Below are 27,572 nucleotides of genomic sequence, written 5' to 3'. Positions count from 1 at the left end.
GTGTATGCTTGATGTGCCTTGTGATGGTAAAATGTGACATGCCACATGAGACCTTTCATATGGATGAAAAAGTTGACCATGTGTACAACAATACTCTGAAATTAAAAACTTTCAAATTTACTTCATTCAAAATATGCAGTGTTAGTATAAAGTAATCTAAACAAATTTTAAAGCTCCTGCTCATTTCAGCAGTCAACATGTTAACCTACTGAGCTACTCAGCTAGGCTGTTAAATCTCAAAGGAATAGACAAATGTTGCTGATACCGTATTAAAGCAGTTTTTTGTTGAAGGATTTAATTTTGGCATAAAGTAATAGTTATCTTTCTTGGAATTATGAATTCGCTAGAATTAGCCCTCGCTAAATTATATACCCATTTTTATGGGAACATCGCTAAATTTGTGTCTCACTAAAAATTCCACTTATTCAGTACTTGTATTTTGATTCATGTTTTAATAGGAAGTCAGCCATTGTGAAGATGTAGCATACATCCTTAATATACATTTGTTGAAAAAATTCATGGTGAACAGTAAGGCAAGAATTTGCCATATCTCATATTCATGGTGTAGATTAAATTTACTATATCTTTACCGTTGCATTGGCCATGAAGAATTGAGGTGCAGAAAGTGAGATCAGAAAGTTCTTCAGTATATTGCATTTTGTGTTCCAAAGAGTTTTTTAAACTAATAGATTATAAAACATTTGCTTCCTTCAGTCTTCAGCATGTGCAAAAATCTTGTATTCATAATGATAAGAGAGCATATGGGTTAAATGAAAAATTTGTTTAGATTTGTAATTCTTACTCAGTCATTCTATTTGCTACACAAAATGTTGAATATTTTTCTTATGTAAAACGTTCAGTTTAGGATGTTGTCTTATTTTAATGAATTTTGTTTAGGTGAATTTCAGTGCTCTGAAGAGGCGGTGATAATTGCAGCCATGACACAGATACAGAATGTGTTTATAACGCCACTTGGAGAGAAATTCGCAGCTGTAAGTGTCTGTAAATTGAAGAGTTACTATTCTTTGTTGTGGGAGTTTTGTGACACATTAAATGCATGGTTAAAATTTCTTCCATACATGTTTTTATACTAAAACACTCCCAAAACTGACGCTGTTCTGAGTGTTACGTTGATGTGGAGATTGTGGGGGAAATGGGTGATGAATACTTTTGTGGACTTCAATCCTTCACAAAGGATATGATCACAGAGGTTGTAAGAAATTATAGTTAAGAAAGGCCAAGATTCCATTTAGAATTGATATTTTTCTGTTTGAAAGGAAATTCATTAGAATGATTTCAGGTTTTGATGATGTGATTATCCCGTAATCATGCTGTTCTCAATGTACATGTAATGTTAGAAGTTAAAAAAGAGAACATGTTTTGGCAACAGAAACACTTGACAAAATGTCTATGATAACATGATATACAACCATTTCATTAGAAAGGAAGATTTAGTGTAGTTAACTTGTATTAACACCACCCACCCCCCTCTCTCTCCTACAATTATCCATTTGAATAATAATAAAAGTACACTTTGCATTTGTTAAGAAATCAACCCAAAAGGTGATTTGAATTTTTGTGCAATTTTGTTGAAAATGTGCTGGTTTGGAGTATTGTAAAAATCATTCCAACTCTATCTCACTTTAATTTTCCATCTGGTTTGAACTGGAAGAAAAAGAGGACATTTTATGTAAAAAATATACCTTGTTTGAAATACAAGGGTAAATCAAAGAGTCCTGTCTTAACATTGAAAACTTTATTACGTCCAATTTTATTGGCTTATTTTTATATGCCTGCCAAAGACCGATCGTGATATGGGGAAGTGCATATGTTCACCTGTCAGCACTATGTGGATCAGATAAAAACAGTACTTATAAAGCTACGATCATCAAACATATTCCTCATCATTAAAGGAAGAAGGCATTTGTTTTCCAAGGTCAAAGGCCAAGGTCAAACTTAAGGGGCAGGGGTAATTTATAGGCACAACTTAAAATTTCTACTGCTGATTGACCAAGGTCATTGTTAAAACGTTTTTGTTGTAGTCTATAGTGAAGGATAATAAAAAATTCATACTAGGAATGACTGATTATGACTAAATAGTGTATCATGTATGTACATGTATATAGTTATGATGAGCATGGAGACATTCACTAAGATTAGGACTCTTGTGAATCCTGGGGTTAGAGGTTCAGGTCACAGGGCTGGACTTATAGGCAATGTTTGAAAAGGTATTGAAAATTTCTTTACTCCAGAACATCTTGACACAAAGGTTGCTTATAGCTAGGCATTTGATTTTGGTTCTAAATCAAGATCGCATGACCTTCACCAGATATATAAAAGATAGAAAGAACTGCACAGGAAACTTCTTTGTGATGGAGAAATATCAAATGCTTGTAATTATATTAACCACCGTGACCAGAGTGGACAGTGGCAGATTAGATCGATAGTTACATTACTGTGGAAAAGGGTACAGGTGAAAAAAGTTTGAATTATTTGTCACAAGCCATAACATTGTAATAGAGAGAGGAGTTTATATTTAGTGCAAAGCTGTATTAAGATTAGACTATTAGCAAAGACCTTGATCTAAGGCCAAGATGAAGGTCACAATAAAATGTTTGAAATATATATCCATTAAATGGAGAAACAATTTTGAAATAATGATCCCCACCACAACAGAAAAATCCAATATCTGGTTAGAGGAGTTTATACACCATTAATATGCAGTACTTTTAATTCAATATTTTGTTGTGTTGATATAGAAAATATACATGTAATGAGCATTTAATCCTGCAAATCTTTTTACTTAAATTTTTATCACAATCTTTAAAGTGTTTGAGTTTAGCAGTGTTTATAGCTCACCTGAGCCAAGAGCTCAAGTGATCGCTTCTTTGATCAAGTTTTCTCCTCTGTCTTCATGTGTTTGTCCATTTGACACTGTATATTCTAGGACTATTGTGCCAATACTAGACAGTCTTATCATAAAGTAACCGTGGGTAACAGAGTTTCAGATTTGTTCATGAGAAGGATCATGCCCTCTTTCAAGGAGAGATTGAAAATTATATACACATGTATAGGGGTTGGTAGTTTAAAAGAAAAATCAAGAACAGCTGTACCAGAAAAGTCAAATCTTGCATTGAAAGCTTTCTTAAAATTGAGTCAAATCTTCCATTGAAAGCTTTCTTAGAATTGAGTCAAATCTTGTATTGAAAGCTTTCTTAGAATTGAGTCGCTTTCTTAGAATTGAGTCAAATCTTGCATTGAAAGTTTTCTTAGAATTGAGTCACTTTCTTAGAATTGAGTCATATCTTGCATTGAAAGCTCTCTTAGAACTGAGTCAAATCTTCCATTGAAAGCTTTAGGGCTGTTCCATTAACATATGAGGTACCCGGGGAAGGCACTTTAAAATTTGGGTAACCACCCATAGAAGCATAAAAATGTAATGAGGGACCACTCACAGAAGCAATTTTAGATAGTGCGTCACCACCCATAGAAGTGAAATAAATGTGAAATACACTTTTTCTTTAAATTCAATATGTATGAATGACTATTTATAACCCCTGAATAGAGGTCTATTTTCAGATGTTCCCAAGCATGATAGTAAAGAGAAGAGTATCTTGGGTGTCATCACCATTCAAATAACTGGCCATCAATGAAGCTTGATCATAGAACCATCAATTTATTTTATCAAGACTGTCTTCTTAAACATGATGAACTAAATTAATTTTATAAGTCTACCTGTTCATAAAAAGTCTAGTATTGTAAATGTTAAAAAACAACTATTAAAGTAGGGGTCTAGTAGCGTGACGTCATGTCCGGATCGAACTCCGGTATTGGTTCACGTACTATTATTATCAAATGTATTTATACATTTACCTGGATGTTTTTTAATTTAGTAAAATGAATACAATAACACTCAATCACTTATATTTGAGTAGACTATGGCTCCAATCTTCTTTCCATTTTTTGTCATCTAATTCACACATAAAACCAGAGGTACATATTTGTTTAATTGATATACAGGGGTATTACATGTTAAAATTATCTGTAAATTAAAAAAAATTCATGATATGCAATAATGCACTTGTGGAATTAAATAAAACAATTCTGCACTTGTTATATTCTATTATGTGAAAATCATCTTCAAAATGGCTATTTTGGACAAAAAATATAAATTGAGATGCTGTGAAAATATTATGCTGAGAAAGGGCAGATTTTAAAAATGTATTTTAACAAGCATTCATATATGAAAATAATAAGTGAGTTTGAATGAAAAATCACAAGTCAAATTTTTAAAATATTCATATTAGTGGTGTTGCAGTGCCGTATTTTTGACTGCCGAGGGCCTGTATTGAGTTCAGTTTTGTACCACCATTATAAAAAACCATGAAACTGTGTTAAAATGTCACTTTTAATTATTTATTTAGACATATTTATTTCATAATTGAGGGGAAAAAATTGCAGCATCATACCTCAAACAAAATTTTATGGACATATTCTAGGACTTCTTCAATGAATTCTGATATTGCCGTTTGATAAATAGGGGTACACATAATAAAAATACCATAATTTACTCATTATACTGACAATCCCCCATTTTTTTGTTTTTATCATACCCTCAAATGAACAATCTAAGTATTTAAACTCAAATTTTTGAGAAATCACAAGTAGGTCCAGGACTAGGGACCTACCTTAAAAGTTTTAAAATTGACTAGTATTTTGAGTTTAAAAAACAAGAAAATGTGTCTCTTTACATAAATAAAATGATATTCTATGTTTCTTAGTCAATATATAAATTTACAACCTGCAACTTAAGATTTGTGAGGCTCTATTCTACCGTTTTCAACAATTTCGATAAATTCCAATTTCTCGATTCATATTTGTGCGCCAAGTTTGATGTACTGAAGTTTCAACTTCCGATTGTCAAGTCATTTGCATATGTCATATAAAGTAGTATTTACATTAATGGACGTATGGACAAGTATGGAGGCGAAAGCTATTTCGTCGGTATTGAATTTAATATCAAGTTAAAAACCGAACAGCAGAGTGTAAATTCTTTCTGCAACAATATGATTTTCCTTTCTTTGTCGAAGTGGCTCAAGTAACTACATTTTCGCGCCGATTGTCAATGTTTAGCTTTTTCATTAGATCCACCTACGAGATTTCGCGACAACAAGCATGGCGGAGCAGACAAAGAATTGTGCATGCTGTACAATATATTTAATGAAAAACACCTTTATTAGACATGCCCGAGCACAAAGTTGGTACTCCTTTTGGTGTAAACAACATTTGGGACTAATACACAGTGCAGAGTTTATTATCGGTTATTCATAAATTATTTTGCACCATTACGGAGATCCTATGGAATTGTAGCCTCATCCCGAAAACGTCAGAATAAAAAAAAATTGGATAGGGCTACATTATTGCAGCTAGAAAAAATCAAAAACCGTTTCAATGGACCACGAACACGTTTCGTTTTCCATTTTGGACAAGGTAGATAATCCTAATTTCCGGTCGCTATAATTTTAGAGTCAAACTGGAAACGATAACCGGATCGCGGAACCTCATCGACCGAGATAAAATGAAGACAGAAAACGGCGTTTGTTTCACATTCTACTTTCAACCCTTCCCTTCTCTTGTTGCGTTCCTCTCAGTTTCGGTAAAAAATAAAGATTTTATCAAAACAACCACCCACAGATGCAGTTTTCTGGCAGTAGGTACCCACCATATATGCAATTTTCTACCAATGACAAGCACCCATAGATTTTTTTTTTAATTGCCGTCCCCGGGTACCTCATATGTTTTAATGGAACAGCCCTTATTATATAAGGACGATATAGGTTTGTTCAAACCATGACTTCTGGGGTTTGAAGTGTTACATGGAAAAATCTTCTTAAGAACCATGAAGGATAATTTATAAAATTGATATACTCGAAAAATGAATTAATGAAAATCAAATATTGGATATAACAAAATATGCTCATTTTGACCCATGGCTATATTCCTTAAAGAGAGGTAAATCTAGTCAAAATGCCAAAGCTGAAATGATTTACAAATAAAGCTGAAAACAGAATTCATGTAAATCTCTGAATAGAGATTGCAGGCTATCCTGGAGGTGTCCTGACACATTAACAACATGGGTACGGACACAACAATTAAAAAAATGACCAAACTGAAGCAGGATTGGAATAAAGCTATTGTGTTAATGAGAACTTGCAGCTATTCACAAATAGAAAGATGGCATTGATGGTTTTCAGATACAGAAGCACGACATTTTTCCTTGGAGACCGTACTGGATAATCGTCGATGTGGTCATTTTAAAAAAAAATAATAATAAGATTGGATTTTTTTTAATAAACTCTTGCGAAGAAATGTGACAGGTTAAAAAATTTCCCAGATTATTTAATTTGTAGAGATTTTTAACATATGAATGAAATGACAGGGGTGGACAAATAGATTTTTGAAGTACTTGTCCAAGGACCGGTAGAAACACTAAATTTGCTTGCCTGCCACAAAATTCACTTGTCCCACCTTAATTAAGACATACATAAAACTATTTGAAATTGTTTATCTTGTTGTATTTAATGAAGACAATTCATTCATATCTATTTCTGTGCTCATTGTAATATAGTCACAATCAAGTTTCCTCCAATGATTTGAGAATATCCCTGGATTCTCTTCGCTTCATCGTACTCTGCATGCTTTGTAGATACAGACGGTTGATTGTTATTACATTCAGGGTCCTTCCTTTTCAGAATTGCCCATGTTTTAATTCTTCATCCTAATGCGCGCTGACCTTGACATTGTGTCTAAGAAGATTCAGCACTTTGTTATCAATTTTAACTTCGTCGTCGTACATTTAAGCATTTTTGGTGATTTGTGTCATTTCTCACTAAAGGGGTGTGTGTAATTTTATTAAATCGGCGGATGAATGCTTTTAAGTTTATTGATGATTGACAATGTCAACACATTAACATTTAATATTATTATCATATTTTTATTTTACTGTCAAAATTCACTTTCCCATGGACAAGATCTCCTTGTAATTCTACCTGCCCGACTCTAAAATATGGTTGCCACGGGCATCGTCGGGCAATATGCTATTTGTCTATCCAATGACTTTGTTCCGTATAAAGTATACACGATGCATTTTGAAAACTTGCATTATCTTGGAAATATTTTGACAATGCCATATCTGGATATAACAGACTACAAATATAAGCGAGATTTTTATCACATCCCATGAATCTCGTATCTGAAGTCCGCTGTACACGAATCATATGATTAAATTGATACAGTTTGTAAACATACTGATGTAGTATGATAAAAAATCACAATACTCAGGAGAGTGATGTGGCCCATGGGCATATAAATATCTACTATCGTCCCATTTCATTAGGAAGTATTATCTGACATAATTCTGTTGAAAGATAACACATTTTGAATGTACTTTACAGACTTTATAAATCAATGATATCAAGATATTTGAAGGTCACCAATGACAGATTAGCCAATCTGAGAAATCAGGCCTACAGGTATGATGTAAGAAATTAAGTGAAACTACAGAGGCTCTAAAACTGATAACTTCAAAAGTGAAACTACAGAGGCTCTAAAACTGATAACTTCAAAATCTGCATACCAGATTGAAGTGTGAACTATGTAGAAGTTAGTGGAAAGCGATAATGATAAGTATATTCCATTTTATAAAAAGAAGTATATGCGTGTTGGTGAGCCAATCAATCGATGTAAATTATTGTCATGAATTAACAAAGTACAGTGTAAAGACAGACTCTTAGGAAGAACTGGCTTTGTCTGAGATAAACAACAGCGTTAAGGTGTTGAAGTTTGTTCTTGGAAGTGTCTGATTTTGTATCACAATGTATGCAAGTTTTTGACCTTCTCTTGAGTAGCAGATCTTTATTCCCTCTTATTTACTTAGTAATTTTTGGAATGTTACTTGTGTTATTATGTCACAGCCATTTCAAAGTCTGATTTACACTAGGGAATGAAAGAATATTTACATGAAGTTTCCCTCTCAAGATCCAAAATCAGTAGCCATTTTAGTGTATTTAGTATAGACAGTGTGAACAAATTCTGGTGTGCATTAAGGACAAAATTAAAATAAAAACACTGATGTGAATTTTAACTAATACATTTCCGATGTTTTTGTCTTTGATATCTTTACAAATTGTAAAGGTAGCCATTTCTTCATGAATGTGCTGCAGTTGTAAATAATCTTGTTAAAGTACATGTATGTTTGTTTCAATTAATGGCTGGGAATTTTGACGGAAACAAAATTAGTAATGAAAGAGCAGAGGCATACACAAAGCAATATTCTTACAGACCCAGAAGCGTACTACTACACCACTTGCACAGAACAGTATGAAACGATTCTTGCACGGAACAATGAACGGTTTGCACAGAACGTTGAACGGTCTTCACGGAATGTGAACAGTTTGCACGGAACACTAAACGGTCTGCAAGGAACATTGACTGGTTTGCACGGAGCGCTTTGCACGAAATGCAGACCAATTTGTAGGCATGACTTGCATGCTTTGTGAATGCATGGTCTGCACGAAATGGTAGGCATGGCCTGCACGCTTTGATTTTCTCACCATTATTTGGTTCTTTCTGGATTAGTTTAAACAAGAAATAATTTCCAATATAATGGTAAAATTCTAGATATCAAAAAAGGTTGAGGAAGAAATGATATTGATCCATTTTAAAATGATTGCTCATGTACAATGCGGGTAAATTTCATTTTTACTCATTAACTCAATGACTTATGAACACGTTTGGATAAAAACAAATAAATATTTTTTTAACTTCGGAAATAAAAGGAAAAGGTGCAAAAATTGTAGCGTCATGGAATATTGATTATTGAACTTTTATTGATTTATTGCTACAGGTATGTCAAATTCATTCAAACTGAAAATCATTTAATGAAATGGTCGCATCTGTTTCACAATCTTTGTACGTTCCATCTGAGTATCATTAGAATGCATGTGCAATTTGTATATTCCAGATCTCTTCAATGACAGATGTTAGATAAACCTACACATTTATATAATTACGTGTATGGCAACAGATAAAATAATTTAAAACAGCTTCTCATCAGGCAAGACTGACACATTCTCAGGTGGGGAAGGGGCGGGGGTGCATCTAGACATCATATTAACCAGTCAATAAGAACCTGTCACCTTGGATATTTAGAAGGAATTATATACAAAACAAAAGAAATAATCAAAATATGACTGAAATAGATTGTGAAATAAATAAAATATAAACAGATTAAGAAATAAATTAAATATATAAATGAATAAATAAAACAAATAATGACTAACTACTGTATACAGTAATGATCAACAGATTATTCACTACATATATGTATGCGAGCAGGATCTAACATCTAATTATACCCCCCGCAACAAGTTGTGGGGGGGTATACTGGAATCGGGTTGTCCGTCTGTCTGTTCGTCCGTCCGTCTGTAGACGCAATGGTTTCCGGGCACTAAAGCATTATCCTTTCCACCTACCGTCACCATATCATATATATGGACTACCCATGGGATGAAGATGTTCCCTATTGATTTTGGGGTCAAAAGGTCAAAGGTCAAGCACACTGGACATTGAAGTAGCAATATGGTTTCCGGGCTCTAAAGCGTTATCCTTTCCACCTACAGTCACCATATCATACATATGGACTACCCATGGGATGAAGATGTTCCCTATCGATTTTGGGGTCAAAAGGTCAAAGGTCATGTGCACTGGACATCGAAGTAGCAATATGGTTCGGTTTGTCATGTCATTTGTTTTTTACACTCAGAAAAGAGGTAGTTTATACCTATTACCAACACCCTTTGGGAGATTGGGGTAAGCGGGGGGTATTCTTAGTGAGCATTGCTCACAGTACCTCTTGTTTTAATTAGATTGTTGTATGTGCCTCAATTTTAAACCTATAGAAAACTGCATTCATTTTTGCGAGACAAAATTCATAAGCACACAGGGGCCGACAAATTTCCCACCTTTTGTACAAATGTTAATTTCAAATACCCGGATTAGCTGACCTCCATTGTGGTAAAAATAAAAACAACCTTACAATATACAAGTTATTCAGAGGTTGGTCTTTGCAGTATGCAGACAGTTCCGATAAACAATTTTGATAAAAATATTTTTTATTTAAAAAAAGAAACTTAATCAAACAAGTGTAACAAGACAAATTATTCCTGTATACAAAAAAAAAACTATTAAGGGTAGAGATAGATGCATGTATATCATATCTCTATCGAGAGCTACAAATGTATCAGATTTTGTTCTGCCTGATGGTTTTAAAATAATTAGGTCTTTTTTTTTTTATTATTATTTGCAGATTTACACTGATGAAAGTCTGTCTTAGAGAAATTTTTAAATAATTGCTCGAATTCCCACAATGTCCACATGTCTTGCATCCCAAGCCGAAATGACTTGATCGATTTACACAGTCTGTAAGTTTTAGGGCATGGTTTGAATGGTCTGCACATTTCTATGGGCGTGGCTTGACCATGCACGGAACGATTCTTGCACGAAACCATTTGCATGAAATGGTGAATGGTTGGCACGGAACGATGAACGGTTTGCACGGAACGAAATGAAACGTTTTGGAGGTGTATAGTAGCATGCCTCAGGGTCTGTAATACAGTTACACATATCTAGCATTATAGGCACATGTACAGATTAACTTTGTATTCCAAAGCTAATTTTCATTCCCAATTCACTTTTTTTCCCCTAGCTTCTGTGTTCTATAGAATCTGACACGTATTCATAGATAATATGACACAAAATTTGTCTGCCATTTCAGATTTGAGAGATTTCACTGTACATGCAGGTGTATACATACTGTATTCAGCAAATCTGATTAAAATCTGTTCCTCGATCCGCTCCTCTATTTTTAGCTCACCTGAGCTAAAAGCTCAAGTGAGCTTTTCTGATCACCCGTATTCCGGCGTCCATCCGTCTGTCCGTCCGTCTGTAAACTTTTAACATTTTTAACTTCTTCTCAAAAACCACTGGGCCAATTTCAACCAAAGTTGGCACAAAGCATCCTTAGGTAAAGGGAATTCTAAATTGTTAAAATAAAGGGCCAGGCCACCTTCCAAGGGGAGATAATCAAGAAAAGGTAAAAATAGGGTAGGGTCATTAAAAAATCTTCTTCTCAAGAACCACTGGGCTAGAAAAGATGAAATTTATAGATAAGCTTTATTAGGTAGTGCAGATTCTAAATTGTTAAAATCATGGCCCCCGGGGGTCAGATGGGGCCACAATAGGGGATCAAAGTTTTACATACAAATATATAGGAAAAATCTTTAAAAATCTTCTTCTCAAGAACCACTGTGCCAGAAAAGCTGAGATTTATATGAAAGCTTCCTGATATAGTACAGATTCTAAATTATTAAAATCCTGGCCCCCGGGGTCGGATGGGGCTACAATAGGGGATCAAAGTTTTACATACAAATATATAGGAAAAATCTTTAAAAATCTTCTACTCAGGAACCACTAAGCCAGAAAAGCTGATATATACATGAAAGCTTTCTGACATAGTGCAGATTCAAGTTTGTTCAAATCATGGCCCCTGGGGGTTGGATGGGGCTACAAGGGGGGATCAAAGTTTTACATACAAATATATAGCGACATTCTTTAAGAATCTTCTTCTCAAGAACCACTGAGCCAGAAAAGCTGATATTCACATGAACAGCTTCCTAACATAGAGCAGAGTTAAGTTTGTTCAAATCATGGCCCCTTGTTGTAGGATGGGGCCACAATAGGGGATCAATGTTTTACATACAAATATATAGGAATTTTTTTAAAAAAAATCTTCTCAAGAACCACTGAGCCAGAAAAGCTGATATTTACATGAAAGCTTTCTGATATAGTGCAGATTCAAGTTTGTTCAAATCATGGCCCCTGGGGGTAGGATGGGGCCACAAGGGGGGCATCAAAGTTTTACATACAAATATATAGGAAAAATCTTCAAATATCTTCTTCTCGTGAACCATTGGGCCAAAGAAGTTCACATTTACATGAAAGCTTTCTGACATAGTGTAGATTCAAGTTTGCAAAAACTATGGCCTCCAGGGGTAGGTTGGGGCCATAATAAGGACTACGGTTTTACATGCAAATATATATAGAAAGTCTTCTGATATGGACCAAGGTGACTCAGGTGAGCGATGTGGCCCATGGGCCTCTTGTTCTTTTTATTGTTGCTACACGCTGTAGCGACAATTTAAAAAAAAGAGGAGCGGATTAAGGAGTTGATTTTAATCAGATTGTAATTTGAGGATCGAGATCAGAGTCGGGGTAGCATCTTTTCTCCTATTTGTCCCCCACCAACGAAGTCGAATTAAGGGGACTTTAGGTTTGTGCTCCGTCTATCCATGCATCCATCTGTCTGTCTCATGTCCTCAGTCTAGTCAATCAGTTTTCCACACTTTTTTCCTCTGCTCTTGCAGATATTTATTTCAGATTGTGAATTGAGGATGGAGTTCAGGGGCCATCAGTGATGGTATCATCTTTTCCCATTATTTTACTGGACATGATTCACAAATTTAAAACATCTTAATCTTTGGATGTAGTGAAATCTCGTAAATATGATCTGAGAATTAAAAAGCATATATGCTTCAAAATATTTACTAATACTTTGGCTCACCGTACTTGTATAACGTTAATGGGAAGCTCGTGTTTTGCAGAACATTGCGTGCAGTACAGTGTCTCAAGTTTAAGGATGATTCTTCATTGTTGTGATAATACATGCATTAGATGAAAATATCTACAAAGAAGTGAAATGAATTTTGAATGAAGAGCATAGTGTTTTACGTAGTCATCTAGTGAGAATGTCAATCGTAAAATATACAGCAGGGCTTTAATTGCTTAAGCTGTTGCTGAAGCATCATGGGATTTGTTTAGTTGATTGACACAGGACCAGGGCATTCTGACAGCATTCATGCCTCTGTATCACAAAAACAGAAGATCATACATTTTCATTGGCTTTCTTCATTAACTAATCAGAAAGTTAATGGGACAGGTTCCCTGTATGTCGGCTTTCAAAGTGTCAATTAAATACCAAATTATCCTGATATGGAAGAAAAAATATAAAAGGAACCAACTTTCAAAGCAGTGAGTTCTGTGTCCTGAAATAACCTAGCATTCTAGTAACCTTGTCATGCAATCATGATGTCAAAGTGTAATATCAGAATTATTCTCGGGGTACCAATGGTATTGTATTTACACACATTGTGAATTTCAAATAAAACCCCACCCACATTTCCAGCTTTTATTTTAGGTGACTTGTTACCTATTTGGCAAACTCCACTGCACTTTCCTAGAACGGATTAGTTGATTTGTTGATGTGGAAAACAACAGAGTTCATATTTCTCTGTCAATTTCCGCAAGTCTTCTCGGACTACGTTGATCGACTTTGATTCTGGACTACTTGAAATAGCCAATTTGGAATTGATTTCTCATATTGCAAGCAAGAATTATACTGAAATATTTTATGTTGGAAAGAAATTTGAAAGCCCATCATTGGCTTATATCATTTCTTGTGCCGATTTTGAGGATTGCTAGGAATTATGAATGCATGATGATTCGGTTATTGTCACACAGCAGAGTAAATTTTAGATTGGATATAATAATCTTGTAGTTATTTAATTCCTTCTATTATATAGGCATATAGTAGTACAAACATTTTATTTTATATATAAACTTTTATTTTAATTATATATAAACTATGTTTGGTTAAACATACATCACAACCTCTCATTGTCAGGGTCCTTCCTTGTTAATTAAGCTGCTTTGTTTGAAAAAAGAGAAACCAGACAGCATTTTGGTTCTTGTTTGTATCTTTTCCATTGTATGTGCATTGAGTAATTTGAGAACCATCACTTTGAGGAAAGTCTGTCATATTTTCTTTAGTATAATTACCATATTCTGTTACTAGCTATAGAACACAGGTTTTGATGATATAATATTTATAGAACAGAGAAGACAAAATACACATAGGGAATGTAATGTGAACTGTAATGCTAATTTCATCTATATAATTGTTTTGTTTTCACCTATTAAGATACCACAGTGGTGGATTTAAAATATTACAGAATATTACAAATCAGTCTGTCTGTCTGTCTGTCTGTCACAAAATCTTGTGAATGCTTCTCTTCCTATATTGCTTATCAGATAGACTTGAAACTTTGTACAATGCTTCATTGCCATTTGTAGATGCATGTGCATATTGTTGGGACATGAGGATCCAATTATTTTCCTAAAAGTTATGGTGGTTCTAAGAGGGGTGGGGGAATGTGAAATAGCTTAATTATGAACATTTCTTCTATATGGCTTATCTGATAGACTTGAAACTTTTACAATGCTTCATAGCCATTTGCAGATGTGTATATTATCGGTACATGTCATTTACGTCAGGATTCAATTGTTACCCTTAAAGTTATAGTGGATCTAAGAGGGGTGTTGTTGTAGGTTCCTTTTCATTTACGTGCAGATGTACGGGTATTGTCTATGCACCCTAGTGGGCCCCCTTCCAGGTATCTGGCTAGCTGCATGCATGGCAGATATCACTTTAGATCTCCTTTTTTGCCGGTCATGAGGGTCGGCAGTAGAGAGATTCCATTCTCTTTGATCTTTCTCCATCAGCCCTCTCCATGATATCATTGGCCGACAAACTCTACGCCTACCAGGAACTTGTATATTGAGAGCGCACTTGACTGCACTGCTGGATCTGACAATATGGCCGTACCAGTGAAGTCTCCTTTCCCTTAAGATGAGGTCAAGGTCATCGAGACCAAGCCGCCTCAGCAATTCAGTTGAACCTACAGTGGCGATATCTTCTGTCTTGATGTTGCAGATCTGTCTGATCATGGCCCTGTCATTGCGCTGTATGCAATGAAGATTTAGCTTGGTCAGTGCCCATGCAGGTTTAACTGGCATGTAGCATAGTGCTCCGTACACAAGTGCTATACACTTGACCACGAGTCGTATACAACAGGTGGTGTGATATGTCAGGACCGGTAGCAGCTCCCTGAACTTCTTCCAAGCGGTCTTCACATGCGTAGTGGTTGCAAGGTCACAGCCACCAGCTGCAGAAAGTATGTCTCCGAGGTAGCAGAAGGAACCTACAACTTGTTCAGACCAACTTGGACATCACTCTGTGGCCTGCCGTCAAGAGGGCGAGTCATTCCCCTGCATCTTGAGCATCGAAAGTCAGGGTCCACAAACAGGTGCATGAGTCCTCTGCATTTCTTGTGCACCCAGTGCTTGCAGCCATTGCAGAAAATACTATTGCTGCTTACACCTGTATGGCAGACAGCACATGGGAAGCTGTCTGAGTCCTGAAGTAGGTCAACACCCGTACCGCAGATCATGATCTTGGTTTTGCCCGCATTCACTCTCAGTCCTTTCCTTTACATAGCTTCTTTCCAAGTCAGGAGCCTCTTGACACATCATCTAATGAGTCAACAATGATAACCAGGTCATCTGCATACAGATCCTCACAGGGGACACTGGTACAATATTTACATGAAAGAGCCTCGAGCACGATGATGAAAAGCAGAGGGCTGAGTACTGACCCCTGATGAACTCCGACCTTCACAGCAAACTCCTCACTGTAGCTGTCACCAACGGGAACACAGCTACGAGCATTGACATACATCCCCTGCACCAGATGCAGTGGAGGGGGTAAAATAGCTTTTGAACGCCTCTCCTCCAATATATTGGCTTATCGAAAAGACTTGAAACTTTGTACTATGATTCATTATCATTTCATGGTGTTCACATTGCTTTGACTGATGGATCTAATATTTTCCTACAATTTACAATGGATCAAAGAGGAGTGTTTTATAGTTCTTTTTTTTCTTGTACAAGGGTATGTTCACTTTCCTACTGGTATTTCTGCATATAGTCAGTATTTTTGTATCATATACAACAATGACATTGGTGACTTTGATGTTGAATCTCTTCTGCATCTTTTTCCTCAGTGCACATAGTGCAATTCACAATGTCTATGTTTCTGCACATGATTTCTTCTCCATACCATGCAGTACATTAAGGGGAAAGAGTATAATTTGGAACACTTTCAATTTGGGGAGACATTTAAATGTATTTAACAAAAAGAAATTATATTTTCATGTTGATTCGTTCAATTTTGAGAAAGTTATGGCCATTTGTAGTTATATTTTATGGTATTTCTGATAGTATACATTCTGCCAGTATCCTCACAAATGTTTAGGGGCATAATGGTTCAACCATGTCTGTCTGTCTATTCATCCATCCATCTGTTACAGGGACAATTAATTGGTTTCACATAGTTAAGTGTATAGATTCAAGTTGGTGACCAAAGATCTATACTGTGTTCATCAGATTTACATTTCCTGCTTTTCACACCATGAACATTGATAAAAATGAAGATCAAAGGAATTTAGTGTATCGTTTAACTTGTTTTCAGGTGAAACATGAATATAATGTTGTAATTCGTGTCTTTCTGTGGTCTTCAGTTATACAATATTTCAAATACATGCACAAATGTGGATGAGCCCTGCCGAGGGTGTTACATGTAGTACCATTAGGACAGAAATAGTTTTGTAGGTATTAAATGTGGTGGTTTTTATTTAATCTGTATAGTTCACAATGCAGAGAGTGTTAGTATCATTAGAACAGGAATAGTTTTGCAGGCATTAAATGTGGTGGGTTTTATTTAATCTGTATAGTCCACAATGCAGAGAGGGTTGATGATGATGAGTACTTCAATATGAAAACAATTCATTATGAGCTAAGTGGACTGTTCATTTGCTTTGAATTAAAAAGATTTCATTCAAATTAATTTCTATGCATTGTAATATAAGAAAAAAAAGAATTTTAACCCTAAGGTGAAATTGGTCTCCAGTTTTGACTTTATTTCTAAATAAGTATGTTTTAACATTTGTATAAGAGGATATTAAAATCTTGTCTATATAATATATTTTTATTGCATATATCTAATGAAGGCTTTAATTTCCGTATAGGTTAAAGATGGCCTACTTTTTGTGAGACAGTAATGCAGATACAGTCCGAGCAGTTACATTTATATGATTACGTTTCAATCTAATTAAAATCAGACTTCTTAGATCCGCACCGTATACTCTGCGTAAGAAGATCTTGCATAACCCGATTAGGGGTTATGTTCAGATGAACTTTATATCAGCCAATCAGCGCGTCTGCTTTGAAACCATCGATGTTTACAATTCAAGGAAAACGGCTGTGATTGTTTGGTTTGAAAGAAAACACATCGCAGCTAGATGTGACGTCACAATGCACCGTTTACGTCGACTGGCGTTATATTCCTCGCGTTAATTAAGTAAACTATTTTGAAAACTATTCAAATCGTATCCATCCCTATTCATACATAAATCGCAATTCACAATTAATTTGATTTGGGTGTATTTTATCTCGTACGTTTTGTTGTTTGTATGGACGGAATAGATTGGGCATTATTGCGAAAGTTTAAAATTCTTTATGTGAGAATATACAATTTTATAGTGCAGTGCAATAAACTTCGTGGGAAATCGATTACTACAACTTGATTACGAATTGCCAGGAACCGCCTGAATACCCATCATTGTCTGTATGGCGCAATCTTACTGGCTGATAGTTCTCCTGAATATTCCAAGCAAAAGGTCATGTGGACATGACCCCCCAATGGGGTTATGTCAGATCCTATTATAGCGATTGTGAGCGTATCCTAGGATCTGATTTTAATTAGATTGGGTTACGTTTCCAATGTTTTTGCCGTTTTGATGTCTTTGTCTTTTGCAATGATAGCCATTTCCTCATGAATGCACTGCAGTTGTAACCATGCACATCTTGATAGATATAGTACATCTATTTTAATTGAAATAAAACAGATCCATTTTCACGAGGTGTAAATATTACTATTTATGAAAATTATGTTTTTAAACCTGTACATATCATGTGTTCATATCTGCAAATTAGAAATTCTTTGCCATGTGCTATCCTCATGCAGTCACCATTGTTTATCACTGGTGAATTTAACCATGTACCGATGCTTAGGGATACATTTATACAGCATCTGAGATCTTTACTCATGCAAGTTGGCCTGAATGACACAAAATATGCAGGTCACTCCTTTAGAATAGGAGCTGCCACAGCTGCTGCTGCAGCGGGGGTGGAAGACCACATTATCAAAGACTTAAGTAGATGGACATCTGACTGTTATGTGAGATATATCAGAACTGATCCTGAGGTTCTTAAAAAAGCTCAACAAAAACTTTGTATTTTTGAATCTCAAAAGAAGGTTTACTAAGTTTAAAAAACTAAAATAAACAATTTTTTGTCAACAATCCATTAAAAAATGTCTTGTAACCGATATACTTGGGGGCATCACTCATTCCTTCGTTCATTTGGCGTTCATTCCAGGGGAATTCTACCCCCAAGTCTATGTTTGGTTTTGCTTATTATTACGGTATATACCACAGTTTTATCATCACATATAACTTATTGTACGTAGGTAGTTTGTTAATTTTTTTAATAGATTTTGACTAGTATGTAGTGTTTTCTTAGACTAACACAAGTTTTATGCCTGCTGGTTCAGTCCCAGGAATACGTTATCGCTCCTGGGTTCAGCTCAGAGTACTCGTTCCCTTTCGTTGCCTGCTGGGATCAGCTCCTGGCATAGGTCACTTTCTTTGATGCCTGCTGGGATCAGCCCCGGGCATGGTTCACTTTCTTTTATGCCTGCTGGGATCAGCCCCGGGCATGGTTCACTTGTTCTGTGATGCCTGCTGGGATCAGCCCCAGGCATACTCCTGGGATCAGCCCAGAGTGCATGAGTCTGGGTTTATATTGACCCTAGGCAGGGTTGTTTACTCTTTTCTTTCGGACAATTTTGATGATAGGATCAAGCCAAATATTGTTATTAATAATAGATTGTTAAGAAAGGAATGAGTAGCCCCCAAGATGCCAAATTATTAGTTATTGTAGGTGTAGTATGTGTATATGTACAACATTATATGGCAGCATTTGTTTATATGTAGTGATGTTTGGGTTTGTAAAGACCCAATAAAATTTTAAACTGTACCCTTCTGGTTGATTGTTTATAAATGGCTCTGGGAGTTCTAACAGAAATGAAAGTAGAATGTAAATATAAAAAAGAAATTTCTTTTTTAAAAATACATGAGTATGAAGTTATGAACTGCAACACTTTACACTAGCAAGCATTTCTTGAAGCGCTAACATGCTTCATGAAGTATGCTAGCTGGCATGAAATTGGCTGTTCTTATAACCTCATGTATTTTCAAAATTGAAATTCATTTCTGAGATGAACATTTTTCATCAAGTGTTTTACAAATACATTTTGGTTATTTTTGTTTGTATAATATTTATTTTGATTATATGCATAAACTGTTAACTTTTAATCTTTCAAACAGTGATTTGCAAACAACTTAAATTGACTTGGGTTTGTAGGGGACTTGTATTGCCCGGCATTACGTACAGAATGATTTTTTTTTTAACAGTGCTATGGTTCTGTTTTGACGTACATTTATCTTGTAAAAATATTGAAATGTTTATTTGCTTGTCAAGAAAGCTGTGGGTGAAACATTATACAAATCATAATAATACATCAATCTAAGGGTGCGGAGCAGAGCCTAACATATGATATATGTATTTTGGCATGCTTTGTCATACAAAAATAACATACACCTATTAAATTGATTTTCTTTTCTTGCAGAATCGTGCCAAGAGAAATTTTTCTGTTGAGGAAGGTGACCATGTTAGTTTACTAAATGTGTTTCGCACTTTTATCAAGGTAGGTATGTAAAATCAAGGTATGTAATATGCTTTTGGTGTAGGTAAAAACTAGCCTTCTGTATACGCAAAAGAAGCAAAGCACTTTTGTTATTGTGCAATTGGAAGATCCTGTTGTATAAACATTTTCAGTAATGATATGCAAAACATTCAAATTTACTGTCCTTTGTTGATATAACAGATCAAATGAGGATTTGATGTTAATGCAGTTTTATGAATGAAAACCTTCAGCTGCTGCTTTTGGTGTAATATTGTTGTCGAGGTGGTGTTTTTGGTTTATAGATGTAAATTGTAGGGCTGTTAAACAGAAGGAGGTTACAATGGGTGCAATCCTGACCCCTCTTACACACAACAAAATTTAATGTATTATTGTAATATCAAAGTCTTTATTAAATCAAATATAAAGTTAGTAACAACAACATTTGAGAGAAATGTTATTTTGTGAAAGTAAAGACTTCATTCAATATGGTTTTTACTGCAATGGTGTTTTCCTTCATGGGGGCTTTGTGAAACTTTCTTGTTTCTCTGTGAGGGCTTTGTGAAACTTTCTTGTTTCTCTGTGAGGGTTTTGCCCTGGATCTACCCAGGGCCTCTTGGTAGCTCTCTCCGCCCTGTATGATTGGCAGTTAATGTTGAAAATCATTTTCTCCTCTTTGATATGTTGAATTTTTTTTTGTTACACTGAAAATTACCTTTTCTGCTGAATAGTATAAGAAGAATTCCAAGTGGTGCAAAGAAAATTTTCTGAACTACAAAGGCCTCTGTCGTGCAATTGAAATACAGCAGCAACTACATCGTCTACTTAGAAAGTTCCAGGTTCCATTAATATCATGTCAAGGTAAGTCAGCACTGCACCTGCCCTTTGTAGATATTGCAAGTAACAAAATCAGGTTTAGTATATACACCTGCAAGCTGTAAAGGTGTCATGTGTAGTCGTCCTAATAAACTAAGATGGAGAGTGTTTATAAATGCATTGAATCAGAAGATGGAGAACTTTAGCTACTGCATGCATCTTTGTCATTGTGTGCAGGGACTATGAAATATTATTGGGTGACTGTTAAATGGGATAGCTAGTTGGATGAAATTGATTTTATACTTTGCAAAGTGTAAGATCACACTAAATGGAATAGCTTTTATTATAGGGACTAACACTTAATATCTTACAACTGAAAGTGCATAAGAAATGCAGATGAACTTATATTCTACCAAGTGTGGAGGGGTAGAAAGACACAGACCCCTTTCCTCATACAGTACCCGCAATGTTATTCTTGACATGATAAACGATAGATCACGATGCATGCACGATACGATAGGATACACACACGATAGAATAGGATACTCACACTATAGGATAGGATACAAACACAATATGATAGGATACATGCATGATAGGATAGGATACACGCACGATACGATAGGATACACACACTATACGATAGGATACATGCATGATATGATAGGGTACACGTAAGATATGATGGGATACTCACACGATACAATAGGATACTCACACGATACAATAGGATACTCACACGATACGATAGGATACTCACACGATACGATAGAATACTCGCACTATAGGATAGGATACAAACACAATATGATAGGATACATGCACGATAGGATAGGATATGCGCACGATACGATAGGATACACGCACAATATGATAGGATACACGTAAGATATGATGGGATACTCACTCGATATGATAGGACGATAGGATACTCACTTGATACAATAGGATACTCACGATACGATAGAATACACACACAATATGATAGGATACATGCACAATACGATAGGATACACACTCGATACGATAGGATACACACACAATACGATAGGATACACACACAATACGATAGGATACACACACAATACGATATTCAAGTTTGCTACATGTTATCTATTTATATGTTTTTTGTTTGTGTGTGACGTTAAAATTACATAGATATCTAGTTAAGCATAATATACTTCACCTTCCCAAGTCAAGGGATTCTGATCTGCCCCATATGTGGAGCAGAGCGGATCAGAAACCCTTGGCTTGGGAAGATGGATATATTTATGCATGTACATTTTGTTTACCGTACTTTAAAGATTCAGAATAAGTTTATAAGATGGCGCTGTATGTATATAAACCACCAACCCCCCCCCCCCCCCCCTCCCCCTGTTGGAAATCGTGGATGAGTCGACGCTGAGGCCCTTGAGGCCTTTGATTCACTAAATGCATTAGACCTGCTCATTTTTAATCCGTTTTGTGCACTGCATTTTGCATGGGATCACAAGACTAGGATGAAATTTACACAATTCAAATAAGTTCATAATTTGATGTGAATGAGATGTGACTTAGCGAGATGATAGGATTGCGGGTTGCGTGTTGAAATTCATTGTATGTACATGTATATGTGGATTTGAGTTATTTATCGGTCCAAAATTTTAAACCTCACTATGTACGCCATACATGTATAATCACAATGAATTTTATTTCATTTTGTTTTTATATTGCAACATTTAGAAGACCAAAAAAAATAATGTAACTAGATGATATATTTTTGTATAGGGTATTTTGTTGAATTTCTATGGTTTATCTGAACTGAACTGGGATGATTTTCAATGTCCCTAGGGGAATTTTTCAATGTGATATACGGTATCCTGTATTTTCATTCCTGATGCAAGAGAACTCAGTAGCAACCAATGAAATCATTTATGGATGATAGATCTGCAATAGATTGGTAATTCATGAAATTAGCAAGGAATAATCAGATTTCAGTATATTGATAACCAACAAAAGCATGACTATGTTGTTGGCATTCTGTCATGGCCAGTTTGAAGAGGTCTCGGTTTGAAAGTGTCATTTACAATTAGAGGAAATTCTCTGAGGAGTTGACAGATTTTCTGTTAATTAATTTTGAGAATGGTGTGCGTGATTTCATCAAAATGTCGTGGACAGTTATTTGAATTTCGTGATAAATAGATATGTTTGTATTATTTGTTTCTTCTATATAAACAGATATTTTTGTTGCTTCTTCTCTAACAGAATGGCTTAATACAGGCTTGAAATAACCGCTTTGCTATGTTTGTTTGTATGGTTACAGATGATTCTTTTTTATTTATTTTGTGTAAATCAAGAGGGAGAATAATTCATTCCTGAGCCCTCTTTACTATTTGCTTATCTATTGATCATCTGTTGCGGATTCATATTGACATATGTCATACTGTGGCCTGTTTCACCTGAAAGAAGTAATAGATGCCCCGCCGTATGATGGGCACCATATAGCATTCACTCTGTCCATATGTCTGTCTGTAAACTGCCAGAAAAATCAAACCATGCAAGACATGCCTACCATATCATGCAGAACACTTAAAAAGCATTCAACATTTCGTACGAAGCATTCCGTGCAAACCATTCACCGTTCCCTGCAGATCTTTCACCATTGCTTGCAAATTGCTCACCTTTCCATGCAAACTGTTCACCTTTCTTGTAAGAATAATTTCATAATATTCCATGCAAGTGGTGTAGTAGTAGGCTTCGGGGTCTGTATATGGTTTAGGGGTCAGGATCTCAATAGTTATAGATATAAAACAGTTAAGAAATAGGGTTTTGGATGACTCTAGGACACTTGCCCAACAAAATACTCTCTTCAAAGAGTGAAAAGGGGAGGCAGTCGCAGAAGTTGTCTTCACAATTGTCTAAAAATTTTGACAGGTAGCAAAATATATTAAAACAAAAAACTCCACAAAGTAGTGCATATCCCCTCACAATGAGAGCATGTCTACAAGATTTTTCTATGAAGTCCGGTAGTGATCTTGACCTTTGACTTTTTGACCCACAAATCAATAGGGTTATTCCTTTTTTGATAACAATGCTACATGTGAAGCCAATGGAGCAAATAATGTGGCCTTAGAGTGTTTACAAACTAGTGTTACACACACACACACTCGCCCACACACGAACGAGACCCGTTACGATATCACCTGTCATTGTTTGTCATGAAGTAGAATTGTCAGTTTGCCATTAACATCCATGTTCAATAAAATATCCAAATTTGAAGCAGATATGGAAGACTCTATGGAGTTTTTTTAATGAAGGAAAAGCAGTACTAAAAAGATCATCAGTCTTGGTGTTCATGTTCCCCATGGTGTTGGTGCTAAGTATATTTTGAAAAGTTATAATGTTGCATCAGAAGTTACACTTTTTATCAGGGTGAATTCTTTCCACATTGTGATGTTAAATTAACAAAGCTGCTATGTTTTAGTCGTTCTCTCTGATATTAGAGAAAGTGTTTAAAGAACATCTGTCAGAGCCAATTTCTGACAAATGCTTTATTTGGATGGAAATCCTTTCTTGGATTACTGTACTGCATTACTGAATGTGTCGGATGGGTGTAGTTTGCAGCACGAGCATTGCTCTCATTCCACTGAACATCACTGCAAACTTTGTATTACGTGTATTATAATGTGCTAATGTGTATTATTCAATGTGTCTGCACACTATTGTAGATGTCAAAAAATAATCATTCAATCCTTAAATGAAGGCACATCTCGTGAATACAAGTCCATTAGTCATGAAGGATTTTCCATTAACGAATTTGGAATAAAAGATGTTGCAAATTAAATTCATTATGATATTAGATATTTTTTGTTTTCCTCCTAGCCTACACCTTATAATGTTCTTGAGTGTATTTCCTCTGTACTTTTATGATGTACAATATGATTCCGGATGTTGTATGATTTTCTCTTCATTAGAAAAGATTGTGAATAATTCTTATAATTAGGGTTATAATCAAATGATTAAATCAATGTGGTGCTCTAATTCATCAGATCTTTAAGACTGCACTCTTTCATGAAAAAATATATTACCAGTAATCTATATTCTTCAAATAGGGGGTAATTTCAGTTATAAGTTGTATGTCCTCATCATTGTGGGAAAGGGGAATTGAAGATAGAATTTTTCATTCATTGATGGTATGAAATGTATAGTATTGATTTGGCATATGTTCAGTGAGTAATTATATGAATGAAGGGATGGAATATCATGCAGGACATCTGTACTCAATGCACTAGTTGTTAAAAAAAAGTCTTGTTTTCCAAAATTTTGTATGAATGCAAACAATAAACTTACTGTCTCAATAATTGTTTGTAGTTTAAGTGCTGTAGTAAGTAAAGGGTGTGTGAAAAATATTGCCAGGTGTTTTAAGTGAGCTTTATCATCTTAAACATCATTTAATGAGCTCCTGGGTTAACAGAAAAGCAAATAAATATATGGATTGGTTGCAAAATGAAGGATTTGTGGTAATGTGTTGATATTGTAGCTCATATACAGTGTATTCAAAGGAATGGAAATTAGAGCTTGGTACTATATTTCTAAAACTTAAGTTCAAAAGAAAAAAAGTTCTCAAACTAATTACATTACTGATAGATGATAAAATGAAAAGGATGCATCAAGTCATCTAGGAACTTTATGAACTCATAATTGAGATGCCAATGTTTATTTTAGTATTTTAATTTTGTGTTGTTAGTGGAGCAAGTTGGATGGGAATTGAACATCTGAATTTCTTCCTTGGATTTTTTGTATATAGGATTACATCATTTTATCTATACTTGAGGGTTTACATTTACAATTCAAATGTATACTTGTTACATAAAAAAGCATTGTGTGAGAAAGTTTTGTTTTGGGCAGATATGTAAGCAGTTTACTCAAAAAACACAGATCAATCTGAGGATATCAAGATGGCATTCTTGATCTCATGCCATTTGTGAATTCTTTAGTTTAGCTGGAATTGAGTATCCAATTCTTTCTGAATGTACTATATTTTTTTTCTTCTGGAGATGCCCTAGTTAGTTGGAAAATTGAATTTTCATTGTACTAGCTGTCTTGATTTGAATTATCTTTGTGAAAATTTTGACAATGATTGGAACTCTTTATGAAGTTGTTGCATGCTGTGACAGTAATGTTGCTTCGTGGGTTTGCCTTTAACTTGTAATTATTCGGCATTATGTGCTTGGCAGTAGCTTTAACATTGTCTTTTTTTGTGTGTAAAAATAATTTAATTAAAGCTAAGTAGTTGATAAAACACAAGTAGTTTGGCTGATTTGTGTGGGGAGATTTCTCTCTGTTGCTGGGGTTTGTTTCCTTGTTTCGATTCTGACGACTTGCCTTATCAACTAAGGAAAACTTAATAATTAGAAACATTAGACTAGAGATATGTTAGACCCCTTTTTGATTTTGAATCCTCTGACATCATATTGCGTGGCTGAGTTGTTTCGTCTCTGGCCTAAATAGTTTCCGTAATGGCTTCTAACAAACTACACATTGAGGAAATGAAGAAGAAACAATTATCAGAATATATTTAGAATATTTTCCACCCCCTTTAAGCATGAAATATGCGAGTTAAGAGCATGAGTGCTTCATGGGGGAAAATTCTAGCAAAAAAGCTAGTGTACATATTTGATGGAAGGGAGACAGTCCCAGTTATTGCAAGGCCATTAAGCATCCAAATGATGCATCCTTTCATCTGAAGTGTAGAACAAATTTGCAAACTTGTGTGATTGAAAGAACTGATGTAACATTAATGTATAGCAAAAAAATCTAATTTGCATGCAGTATTTTGAGCTCTATGAAAATTAGCAGGATGATGGAGTATTTCTGTTGATTAGATGGCTTCTGGGGATAAGCATAGATAATGCATGCTAATACCACCTTAACCACATACTGCAGTTCTAGATGTGCTAGAAGGATGGCAAAGAATAACTTCCTGTACAAGTTATTATGGGATAGACAACTGTCAAATTGAAATAGAGAAAGTATGAATGTGTTGAGAGCCCAATCCTACATCAGATGTTTTTCTTTTTGTATATGAGTAAGATTTTTTATGTATAAGTACTCAAATCCATACCTGTTGCATTTTGGAGTTTTCAAAGAATTATAGATACATTTAGGACAAAATTAATATTGAAAACTAATGTATGTTTATTGTAGAAGGTATATGTACAATTTTCTTCCCCTGAAACAGGAAAGTTTCCATGGGTCTGAAATACAACTTGCATGTTTAGATATTGCTTCCTGGAATGAATTCTGTCTTCTGTAAAGTGTACGCTGAACTGCACAGTTAACAATCAAATCTGTCTCTGGTGTGGGATTCACCATGTGTAAATGTTACCAATGAACCTAAATGAAGAGCTGGAATGATTGCACATTAGCTTCTGGTATGTCTAATTCATCATCTCATTGTCAAATCACTCCTTAGCTAGGCAATAAGATGTCATACCATGCTTCACTGAGATTGACAGAAGTCAGTTAATTACATAACACTATAATCATTAGTCCAAGACTGAAGTTAGGGATAAAGTACTAAGCCAATGACATAAACACTCTTAAGAATTCTCATTTTGAAAACCAGAACTGTACTATTGAAGTAGTTCATGGTAAAAACAAGTTGATTGATGATTTATATGATATAAATTAAGATGTCAAATGAATAAGATTGCTAATGAGAATAGATTTATGTAGGTTGCAGTGAGACTCATTAGCAGGTGTGTGGTGTATATTTGTAGATAGGAAGCTAAATGCATCAATGTATGTACCAAAAATATGACTATGTGAGTATTTTTGGAAGATGGAGATGGCAGGTTTCACTGAAAATAGTACTTACTTTACTTGTTTTATCGTGGGGGAGGAGTAGGATGAGGCACCTGTCATTAGGGGGTAGGTATTCAGAATGGGGATTATCCAT

The 27,572-nt window shown here is 35.2% G+C and overlaps 1 protein-coding gene across 5 annotated transcripts in view; it reads left to right on the top strand.

The window, feature by feature from the left end:
- LOC125680442 (probable ATP-dependent RNA helicase DHX35) overlaps positions 1–27,572 on the top strand; it is a 138,355-nt gene that overhangs the window by 37,923 nt on the left and 72,860 nt on the right. For all 5 annotated transcript variants that reach the window (XR_008802114.1, XR_008802113.1, XR_007371958.2 and 2 more), the window contains exons 20-22: positions 898–992; positions 19,763–19,840; positions 20,548–20,677. Coding sequence is in view for 2 of the 5 variants with exons in the window: in XM_048920045.2 (XP_048776002.2) it covers positions 898–992; positions 19,763–19,840; positions 20,548–20,677 (303 nt within the window). In the remaining 3 variants the exon portion in view is untranslated. The remainder of the gene's footprint in view (positions 1–897; positions 993–19,762; positions 19,841–20,547; positions 20,678–27,572) is intronic.

The sequence above is a fragment of the Ostrea edulis genome, chromosome 1, assembly GCF_947568905.1.
Source record: "Ostrea edulis chromosome 1, xbOstEdul1.1, whole genome shotgun sequence".
In the NCBI taxonomy this organism is placed as follows: Eukaryota; Metazoa; Mollusca; class Bivalvia; order Ostreida; family Ostreidae; genus Ostrea; species Ostrea edulis.
The sequence above is the reverse complement of the archived record's forward strand: the minus strand, read 5'-3'. Positions and strand labels throughout refer to the sequence as shown.